Source organism: Lytechinus variegatus, chromosome 1 (assembly GCF_018143015.1).
Source record: "Lytechinus variegatus isolate NC3 chromosome 1, Lvar_3.0, whole genome shotgun sequence".
In the NCBI taxonomy this organism is placed as follows: Eukaryota; Metazoa; Echinodermata; class Echinoidea; order Temnopleuroida; family Toxopneustidae; genus Lytechinus; species Lytechinus variegatus.
In genome coordinates this window covers 54,515,543-54,527,845 of record NC_054740.1, presented here as the reverse complement: position 1 = coordinate 54,527,845, position 12,303 = coordinate 54,515,543, and the positions used below count along the sequence as shown (strand labels likewise).

Below are 12,303 nucleotides of genomic sequence, written 5' to 3'. Positions count from 1 at the left end.
ATTGCCCTTAAAAGATCCATCTTGCCCTCGTCTAACGACTCGGGCCAATATGATTCTATTTTGCAGGCAATATGTTTGATGTTCCCCTCAGGCCAGTCAATATTATATAATTAGTTGCACTATTGATACCGTGATATATAAATATGAATGCTCATTATGCAATTCAATAATAATCAAAAGTTCCTGAATGTGGCACAGTGCACGAAAAAGCCATTCACTCTGTGCACTGTACTATAAATCTAACTTCTTGTTCAGTGATGTGTGACCAAATAACTCCCGATCATCTCCTATCGTAGCAACTGCTAGTTTAGTCACATCCGATTTTGCACTATGTTCTTAAACTTCTATATTTTGAGGAGAAATCAACATAAAACTTGCTATTGTATTGTATTATCCCTCTTTCTGTAATTTTCTTGCCTTCAAGCTACCAGAAGTCACCCAAGTAAACAGCGTGAGCTACATCTATGAACTCTTGGTTATTATCGATAGCGAGAATTGTTGATTACAGTTGATAAATTTACCCAACAAGAGTTAATTCAAACATATACTCTGACACCAAGGATGAAGAGGTTTAAAAGTCCTATATAGTGTGACAAATTATGATCATTGACAATGACCAAATTTGCAATTTCTGTGTGATATATAATAATCATTTAAAAAATGGAACATTCAATTATCTGCACAAGTGCAATAACTGTATCAAGAATTGAGAGAAGTCTAGAATTGTTAGTAAACCATCACTGCTAAGCTATATAGCTGAACATTTTATCAAACACAGGGTGAAAATATATAACAAAATGCAAACAAAATACTAACAAAATATCTATATATCGCAAAATAATAGACTTCCACAGCATACTTTAGATCATTCTATTACTACCTAGTCAAACAAAAGACACTATAAACAGATACAAAGGATCTGGAAGGTTACTACTTGTCTGAAATTAATATTAGGATGCATAGAACAGTAACAAACATAGTCAAACATGAAGATAAAAACTGGATCAATCTCAACCACATGTACATCCAGATTAAATAAATATTTCCACACTCTATAGATCTGAAATTATGAATGTCTATTTATTTCTCCCCTTAAAAATGGATGGGTGGATGGATGGATGAATGAATGAATGGTTAAAACAAATGAATAAAAGTAAAAAATAAATACTCAACACACAGAATCAGCAAAGGAACCCATTTAGACAAAGATTTGGATTATGGACGACTCTGAATTTGCAAACATGAAGATACATACACCTGAAAGTGAGTCAACTTTCAGAGGGGGTTTAAAATGTGAGCCTTATCTCAATAACAAAAGTATAATTTATTACAAAGAAATACTTCCATTAATTTACACTGATTCAATTTTCTAAACAGTTTTTTTCTGCTCATTTTATCTTTTATTTTTCTGGTGGAAATAAATCATTTCTTTTGACTGTCTTGAATGATATGAAACATCATAAATTGGGGATACTTTCATAGGGAAGGAGATTTGATTTATAATTTAGAGTGCTGAATGCAGGATCTTCATAAAAATGTAAAAGTAAGAGGGGTTGATTTTTTTTTAGACCAATATAAAGGCCCTTCTCCTGGGGGATGAAATTAAATTCCAAAATTTATTCTAAAACTGTAAAATCATGCAATTAGTGATAGAAGTAGTGATGATAAAGACAGTAAAATAAAGGTGCAAATAAAATCACAATCAGGCACAAACAAGAAAGGTAATATAAAAAAAAATCAGGAATAAAAGATTGATCACGACATTCACAAACAAAAACAGGGAGATAAAATGAATAAAGGAAAAAATAAATCAATCAATTAGTCTGATGCAAAATTATCACAATACATACTCAAAGTCAGTCTTTTATGAAAAAAAATCAAATTAAAGGCATGCTTTTGCTGTACATTTTACACATGTCATGTACGTGTACTTGCAGATTTTTCAATTCGTCTTAAATCTAAATCATGAATAACCCCATCCTCATCCTGACATTGACACCTCATTCCCCTCATCCCCCCCCCCCCCCCCCCGATTTTCCTCCATTGCCTTCCCCGTTTCCTGTACCACATGTTTCACTTATTCATAAAGCTGACAAATTTCAATTAATCATCGCATTGGCACAAATATTTATCAGAATTTTTCAATGATTTTTTTTTATCAATCAAAATACAAAACCAAATTAGGTAATAAAAAGACAATGTTGTCACAATAACTCTGATCTGTCTTAACAAGTTGTAAATATTGCAATTTTACCTTGATTATGACTTCATGATTTTATAAAACATACAAATATCAAAAATAAAAAGACGATGTGATTAGGAGATTGGGGTGGGGCATACATGTACATGTACATACTCATTATTGTAATCAGTAAAAGAGGGGGGGGGGGTAGGCAAAGGGAACCAAAGGGAACATTTGTGTTAACAAAGAAACAGCATGCCATATCATCATTAATCGTACATAATGAACAGTGATGGACTCATTCATAAAGTTAATCAATATGCTCAACATGATCCAATGCTTTAATACAATGGAGTGTAAGTGCTTTAAAAAATGTAGCATAGCTGTTATAAGAGTGAGCATGCGTATTAAAAAAAAAAGTTCATGAACATTCAATAAACTTCATAACAAATGCAGCCAGTGTCATCAAAGAGTTTTTTTTTTTAATTACAAGGTGGATTTGAAAAGAAAATTGAAAGTTTGATTTTTAAAACTGAAAGGAGTAATACTGAATGGAAATATAAACACTGACCTAAAAAATGCTCATAAACCAAAGTAGACTTTGTGCATGATTTCATTCAATTAGTTTTGAAGCAAGCATATCTGTAAGATTGATGCAATGGGTTGGCAAGGAGTGTACACGTAATTTTTTTTTTTTCGGAGCACCAGAATTATTCAAGCTTGTGAGAATATGATGCAAATTTGAACTAAAAAAATACGTATGTACAACTTTTATACAGGAGCAGAACCAGTTGGATTAGACATGACAGTTTTAAGGGGCCCACTATTGTGCACAGACAATATGTCCCCTAAAACGGAATTATGCTCAACCCATCTGGATCTGCTATGCTTTCTCATTTTTTCCTCTCTCTTTTACTTGTGCAGTTATTTTGGAATTACTTTTTATTGCTTTGAATTAAAGTACATTCAAGGATAAATTAAATTCATTATGAACATTCTCTCTCATATAAGTGGAATTACAAGTGTGTCATATTTCTTTATGTCTGCGCAAATATAATGAGCTTTTAAAGATATCATTTCAATTTACAAGCCATATGACATTTCACAGACAAAAAGAATGATTAAAATGGGAGCTCAATTTCTACCTTTGGTATAAATGATATAAACAATATGTAAAATCATTTTTAGCCTACACTGTACATAAAAAAAAATCATAATATCACCAATTGGTGAGTGTTAAGTGTGGTGTTGATCTTTGGGTATCAGTGGTTGGCCAATTGTTATATCAGAACAGCACCAAACTTAAGATGGATCCAGTCCTTGACAAATCTCAATTGGTGCTAAGCTATCCATATTGTGATTTGGACCATTGAAAAACGACCTCTTATCAAGTGTTTGAGCTTGGTAAGGGAATCTGAATTGTGCTTCCAACACCAGCACCCAACACCAAACACCAAAATTGATAACACCCAATGTGTGAGAAATAAGTAGCATATTTTCTTGTGGCTTTACAATGAACCATTAAATATCATTTTACTCACCTTTCAATTGGGCCTGTTCATACTTGATCTTCTTCATGTTTGCTATCCAGGGTCGTTCATACCCTCTATCCTCCCCAAATTTACCTGCAACAGCTAAAATGTGAAAGGGTCAGAATATGAAGAAAAGAAAAACAAAAGCTGTTATTAAAAAAATCTATGCAACTTTTGCAATAGCAAGTCTCCCATTTTCAATACCATGATACCTAATTAAGTGCCCAACAACTTATAGACGGATATAAATATTTCGATAAATGATCAACATAACTGTATTCCTCTCATTTTGCTTGCTCCCCCCCCCCCTCCCCTTCACTTGTGCTCTTTGAGCATCTCTAACGAGATGGATATGGTGCCTCATAAAGTTATGAGAGGACATGTAATAGAGGTTTCACAAAATTATATCATGGATGAATTGTTTGTCATTTCATTAGAATGAGCAAAAAAAAGGAGGAAATTTTGGGGGTATATTTTCAGTTTCCAAATAGGAAAGTTGTACAAGTGTGACATCACAGATATCGTTTGCATTGCCAATAGGAGGATCTAAATAGCATTAGTGATCTCAACATTTAAATACTCATAACTTTCTTAATGCTTGTCAAATTTTACTCAAACTTTTCTTCATTGATCTTATTCTTTGATTTTTCTACTTTCATAGAAGCTAACTTGCTCAAATGGTTTCATTCTCCTTTAATGCTGCATACAAAGTTCTGATTACCTACTTCCTTCTGTTGGATATTGTATCTTTGGCAATGATTAAAGGACAAGTCCACCCCAACAAAAACTTGATTTGAATAAAAAGAGAAAAATTCAACAAGCATAACACTGAAAATTTCATCAAAATCGGATGTAAAATAAGAAAGTTATGGCATTTTAAAGTTTCGCTTATATTCAACAAAATAGTTAGATGAACGAGCCAGTTACATCCAAATGAGAGAGTTGATGACATCACTCACTCACTATTTCTTTTGTATTTTATTATATGAAATATGAAATATTGTTATTTTCTCGTCATTGTCATGTGAAATGAAGTTTCATTCCTCCCTGAACACGTGGAATTCCATTATTTTAACATTTTGTGCTTCAGGCAAGGAGGTCCTAATCGTCAAATTCCTAAAAATTGAAATATTGTATAATTCAAACAATAAAAAACAAAAGAGATAGTGAGTGAGTGACATCATCGACTCTCTCATTTGGATGTAACTGGCTCGTTCATATAACTATTTTGTTGAAAATAAGCGAAACTTTGAAATGTCATAACTTTCTTATTTTACATCCGATTTTGATGAAATTTTCAGCATTGTGCTTGTCTGATTTTTCTCTATTGATTCAAATCAACATTTTTCTGAGGTGGACTTGACCTTTAACCAGTTAAAATGTAGGCCTACATTATGTGAAATATATTTAATCCAGTAACTAAAAATTGCATGCAATACACATGAAGGTCTTATGATAAAATTATATATTACATCAATGTATATTATACAAAAATATTCTTATATTATACAAAAAGATTTCTGTAGACTGATTATGCAGAGCATTTGCATTTTACATTTGAAAGCTTGGAATCATTTACTGTGAAACAAGTGAATACAAGTTATGCATTATGTTTTATTCATGGTTTTACAAGAGATAAGTAAATAAGCATCCTTTGAAATTACCTTCATTTATAAAAGCTGAAATTAACTATATTTCAAGATACAGTAAGAAAATTTACCAGTAAAGACAATCAGGGTACTACTAACTTTATTGGCTAATGGTGTCAAGAGAAATGATTGTTAACAGCATGCAAAGTAACGTGTAAATCGACAATGTCTAAAGAGCTTGTTGCATTTAAGAAAATATGCTATAGTTTTTTTTAATTATATGAGACTTGCATAAAATATCTTCTGGCAAGTACATGTATACATAATGAAGAATGAGCAAATGTGCTGTTCTTTGAAAAAATATATACTTCAATATAATTATAAATACATGTATGCATGCAAACGAGAGAAAAAGAAAAATACAATTTATAACAGGACTTTACACACAGCTCTAACTCTACAGAGGATATATCTCAAGAACAAAGTAGGAGGTAAATATTCCATGTCTACTTTTTTCCTAACCCAAGTTTATCAAGAAGAACATGGAGAGAGAGAAAAAAATACATATCAACCAAAAACAAAATCAAGATGCATTGCTGACTAAGATATATATTTACTATATGAATTAGAAGCATCATAAACAATTTTAATATTTAATATAAATATGTTGTTATTTACCTAAGTGTGCCCCCCCCCCCTTTAGAAAGTGAGGTCTTTTTTTCTTGCTTGTCAAATTTTCCGTGGACAAAATGACCTTAAATTTTATGACATTTACTTTCAGTTAAATATTTCCGAGCTTCATTGCTTCCATGCATCCAAATTTTATTTTAGCAATCTTCAAATAACCTAAAACATTGAACCATTATTATTTGTTGTTGTTTTTTTTTCTTAGACAAGAGTGGGAACATTAACTTGCATTTTACAGAGAAATATTAAAAAATCATATCAACACACCAAAATGTTTATTTTCATTAAGAATTCATAATTGAAATATATATAATGCTAGTAATATTGGTTGGAGTCAAGTACAGATTGTTTTATTATTGAGCACATTGAAACTTTCAAGCTAATTTTAAACATTGAAGCGGAAGAGTGGGAATTTCTTCAATCAAAGAGAATGTCTGGGCCCCGTCTTAGAAAGAGTTGCAACTGATCCGATCACCTCAAAATTTATGGAAATCCAACAATGTCACAACTTTTTTCTCCAGGAAATTTGCATGATGTCCTTTTGTACGAGAAGCAAACTGAACTTTCAAGAAAACAATGAACGTATGATTATGCATCACATCTAGAAAATATGTTGAACATACATGCATTTGAGATGTTGACGTTCCTGGCTTTCCATAGTTGTGGTTGATCGGATCAATCTTAACTCTTTGCAAGACGGAGCTCTGGGCCCTGTTGTACAAAGAGTTACGATTGATCCGATCAATCGCATCTACGGACGGCCAGCAACGTCGACATCTATTATGCATGTTTGTTCAAAATATTTTCTAGCTGTGATGTATATTCATGCATTCATTGTTTTCTTGAAAATTCACTGCACTTCTCTCTGTGCATAAAAAGGACATTGTGCAAATTTTTCGTAGAAAAAATTATGACACTGATGGATTTACATAAAGTTACGATTGGTCGGATTAATCGTAACTCTTTGTACAACAGGGCCCAGATGTTCTCTGTGCAAAACACAAGACATTCAAAAGAGGGGAGGGGGAGGGTACCTCTATTTTAAAAGCAGGTATTGCATCTTCCAACATATACAATAAACAACTTTATCTAGCTCTCTATATTCAGTCATAAATTTAGACTGATAACAATGGTTTTCATGAAACATGGAGTAAATGAAGTGAATATAATTCAGTGAATATATAACAAGTAACTGCAGAATTAAAACCACAACATGCTTAAATAAACACACCACACACATTGCATATGCAGAATGTGTACATTTGACACAATTGCTTTCACAAGCAGCTTTCATCAACCATTGATCTACATGTATGGCTTAAAGGTCAAGTCCACCCCAGCAAAATGTTGATTTGAATAAAAATAGAAAAATCAAACTGGCATAACACTGAAAATTTCATCAAAATCAGATGTAAAATAAGAAAGTTATGGCATTTTCAAGTTTCACTTATTTTTCACAAAACAGTGCTATGCACAACTCAGTGACATGCAAATGAGTCAGTCGATGATGTCCATCACTCACTATTTCTTTTGTTTTTTATTGTTTGAATTATATTTTTTACAGATATGACCATAGGGACCGACTTGACTGAATAATATAATATTAAGCATTGCTAATATCACATGTTCAGGGAGGAATTAATCACTGTTTCACTTGTCAATGAGGAGAAATTAGAATATTTCATATAATAAAATACAAAAGAAATAGTGAGTGGATGACGTCATCAGTCTCCTCATTTGCATACCAAACAGGATGTTCATATAACTGTTTTGTGAAATTAAGCGAAACTTTAAAATGTCATAACTTTCTTATTTTTCATCCGAATTTGATGAAATTTTCAGTGTCATGCTTGTTGGATTTTTCTCTTTTTAATCAAATCAATTTTTTGTTGGGGTGGACTTGTCCTTTAATAATTTGCTGCAGACTTACGCTTGTCTTTCATTGTATTTGAGACCCACGGTCTTTGATGGCCTCTATCCGCTCCACGGGGAGCAGCTAAAAGATGATTGAACATACATGTATGTGGAAGAATTGATAAAAATCAATATCTGATCAGAGTTAGTATTGGCACAAAAGCAAGAAGTTAATTTTCTCTGCATATATTCCTCTAACACTTGCTAATATTATAGGCTGCAGCCCTTCAGTGATAATGGCATATTGGTTTTGCCCGATTTAAGTTACCAAACTAAGAGTAAAAAAAACAGAAATTAGCCAGAAATTTTAAATTAATATGTCCACGAATATGTTAAATTTACATAGATGGTGGTCTCAACTGAGCAATAACCATGAGTTTAGTGACCAGTGAGAAAAGGTTGCATTTATTAGTTAGGCCTCACCCCAATCCACGTATTGAATTAAGCATTCTAAATCAAGCACAATTAAACCACCCATTTGAAACAACATTTGTGACTTATAAGTATAAAGGTCTAAGTATTTCAAGTTTTTAAAGAAGCTGAAAAATATCCATCTTCTGTTGTCAAGATGGTTTGTCATAAACACACATAAATTGCTAAATTGCTGTGGAGGAATAAAAGAAAATAATAATACTAAATCCATTCAAATATTAGAAGAGAACCAAAACAGCCCGCTCTAGCTTCATTTCAACCATTAAAATTCATCAATATAGCCTTGTTCACTACATAAGGTATAGTTTATAAACCAAGGTTATTTCTTTATGACCCTGTCAGAGGCTTCTCAGAATTAGAAACAAGTAATGTGTGCAATCTGAAATTAAAAGTACTGTAGCTAATACATCAACGGTAGGTCAATGGAATACCTCATAATTAGCAGGAAAGGTTAATCAAAGAATACATTATAACTAGCAGGAAAGCAATATCAATGATAATTTGATATAATTGAATATTTTAATAAACATATCTATTGGTCTTCTTTGATATCGGCTGGCTGTCAGAAGAGTGTTTAGATTTACGCGGACATCAATTCCAATTCCTGTTGTTCAGACAGGGAGGCGTCCACTGTACATTTCAAATAGCTTGTGCTTGGACTTATGCCCTTATGTCAGCCACACAGGAATTGCAAATCATCTTGCACACAAACCTACTGCCCCCTTCTACCAGCCAGGCGACGTTATGTTTATCTGTTTTATTCAGTTCCATGAATGACATTTGCTCCAATGGAAGCTAACCTCCAAAACTTAATAAACCCTAATCCTTAGATTCATATTGATATGAAAAAAAAATTGATTACAATCATAACTCTAACCCCAAGCCCTCTGAGATATTAAGACCAGAGCAAATGTCGCTAGAGTAAATGTTGTGTCACCGTTTTATTCATTATCCATGGCAGGATTTGGGACTTACTTCCAGGTTGCCATGCATAGCCAGGTGAAGAGGGGCTTCCTCCCTTGGCTCCCGAGGGCTCCTTGGCTAGGTTGGAGGTGGATCTGCTTAGGTGTCCAGTGCTCCTTGACAGGGGTGGGTTCTTCCGAAGCGAGGAGGTGCTCTGCGTCAGGGGATCCTTGGGTCGCACCCTGGGAGTCTTTGACAGTCCTGGTGTCAGGGGCTTTGTCTTCGGGGCCAGGGGATTTTCCTGGAACTTAAAAATGTGTAAATTCCAGTTGTGGTAGATGTCAGAAAATGGACATCGAATCCCCTAAATGACCAGCGAAGTGTTTATAGGCTAAAAGAATACTTAATGCCAAATTATTATGGTAGAAAATTTTGTGACTACTGAGCATTATTAAAGGGATGGTCCGGGCTGAAAATATTTATAGCTTAATAAATAGAGTAGAATTCACTAAGCAAAATGCCGAAAAAATTCATCAAAATCGGATAACAAATAAAGTTATTGAATTTTAAAGTTTAGCAATATTCTGTGAAAACAGTCGTCATGAATATTCATTAGGTGGGCTGATGATGTCACATCTCCACTTGTTCTTTTGTATTTTATTATATGAAAATAGATTTATTCAATTTTTTCCTCAAAGAAGTAGAAAAATTGGATTGACAAATGATTTAGTGCATTAGGTATTTATTGCTGCAACTTATTTCATTATAACTTGACATATTATTCACATAAGTATGAAATAATGAAAAAAATATGATTTTATGTAATAACATAAGAAAACGGAAAGTGGTGATGTGACATCATTAGCCCACCTAATTAAATTTTCATGACGACTGTTTTCACAAAATATTGCTAAACTTTAAACTTTAATAACTTTATTATTTTTTATCCGATTTTGATGAAATTTTCAGCATTTTGCTAAGTGAACTCTACTCTATGTATTAAGATATAAATATTTTCAGCCCGGACCATCCCTTTAAAGTGAAATGAGCATACAGAGTAGTATACTCTATGGTGTACAGGTGGTTTTCTGAGCAATAATAATACCCATGCCCACATGCTATCATCTGTGTTGGTGATTTTCGAAGTAGGACTACAATCTAGACTCCATTATTTCACAGCAATGGATTATAATATAAACTGTAACTGATAGATCGAAATATATATATACATGTAATATATCTATTACCTCAATATCTTTGATGGGATGGTAACATTAATTTAGTTATAATTTTTAAGCATTTCTCCCAAAATTAATGCCTGCTGCAAAGTTTAGCTAAATAGCTTGAATATAAATGGAAATCTCTGCTTGTCAATCCAAGTTGTAAGACAACAGAAATATTTTGCAAAATCAATAAATTAATATTTAAAACATTATTTTACTTTTGGTAAATGAGCTTCAGACATTCCATGATAAAGCAGAATACACAATGCCGCAATGCAGATCTTTATCCATTACATCAGATTCTGGGCAAAAGCTCAAGCCTTAAATCAGGATTATTCATGTTTTAAACAATTATAAATGTGAATCCTATTAATGAGTCTGTGAAATACACATAAATCAGCAAGGATATTTTTACACACTAATTTCTAAAGTGACTGTAGGATTTTCGAAGAATAAAAAAGTAACATACTGGTTTCTTTGATTTGTCATCAAACTTTTGTAGAATCCTGATAAGATAAGGGATTGGCTCTTGAGGGGTGTTCTTTATCAGCCTCGCCATCAGATCCTGCAAAGAAATAACAGATGTAGAGGTTTTGCCAAGCATGTTACATAATATCTAATCTAACTATTAATCCTTAAATGTCTAACCTTATATTATAGGATCCCGGAAGATTCCGTTGACTTGGAGGTTTTTGTCGTTGCAGAGCACTGTGGTATAGATGTCTGGGCCTTGGACAGAAAAAGCATGTCTTGCCGATGGGAAATGTGCGTCCAGCGACTGACTTGTCTAGAGGCTGATTCAGCTTTGAGATCCCAAATACAACTTACATGTACAACCTATGTCCAAGTTCAACACTCCTGTATATCTAACTGCTATATCTCTACTATAAGTACTAAGCCTCAGTGCACAGTAGCCTGGAGGCTCCTGGAGAGCAAAAGTTATTTACTAACGTAGGCTTACTCTCCATGGAGCCTGGGACGGCATGCCAATGCTCTACACATGTAAACCAATGAATTGGGCAACAATAATGTTGCTCCAAAATAGTTGATTTCTTTAAAAGTTTAAGGTTTTGAGCCCAAACTTATGTAAATGGGCTAAAATGCATTATGAATTGTATTTCATATTTATTGGCCGAGCCGCCGATGTAAATATCTTTTTTAAATTTGATTTTTAAATTTAAGTTGGCACTGCTCATGATATTGTCATCCTCTATACACGTCTTTGCAGCTAGGCTACGCGATAACAAAGACGGCAAGATGGCAACAATAACAGACTGTAAGTAAACGCCTCTCTACTTATAATATTTTCTATTTTTTCTGTTTAATTTGATTAGAAATATGCCAATTTAGTGCAAAAAGCTTAAATATTGTATTTTAGCTCATTTACATAAGTTTGGGTTCAAAACCTTAAAGGACAAGTCCACCCCAACAAAAACTTGATTTGAATAAAAAGAGAAAAATTCAACAAGCATAACACTGAAAATTTCTTTTGTATTTTATTATATGAAATATTTTGATTTTCTTGTCATTGTCATGTGAAATGAAGTTTCATTCCTCCCTGAACACGTGGAATTCCATTATTTTAACATTTTGTGCTTCAGGCAAGGAGGTCCTAATCATCAAATTCGTAAAAATAGAAATATTGTATAATTCAAACAATAAAAAACAAAAGAAATAGTGAGTGACATCATCGACTCTCTCATTTGGATGTAACTGGCTCGTTCATATAACCATTTTGTCAAAAATAAGCGAAACTTTGAAATGTCATAACTTTCTTATTTTACATCTGATTTTGATGAAATTTTCAGCATTGTGCTTGTCTAATTTTTCTCTATTGATTC

The 12,303-nt window shown here is 33.0% G+C and overlaps 1 protein-coding gene across 1 annotated transcript in view; it reads right to left on the bottom strand.

The window, feature by feature from the left end:
• Positions 1-12,303, bottom strand: part of LOC121417103 (uncharacterized protein C8orf34-like) — a 45,921-nt gene that overhangs the window by 17,947 nt on the left and 15,671 nt on the right. Inside the window, exons 2-5 of the mRNA XM_041610684.1 lie at positions 10,932-11,027; positions 9,312-9,546; positions 7,921-7,986; positions 3,724-3,816 (exon numbers count right to left, since the gene is read on the bottom strand). Coding sequence (XP_041466618.1) covers positions 3,724-3,816; positions 7,921-7,986; positions 9,312-9,546; positions 10,932-11,027 — 490 coding nt within the window. The remainder of the gene's footprint in view (positions 1-3,723; positions 3,817-7,920; positions 7,987-9,311; positions 9,547-10,931; positions 11,028-12,303) is intronic.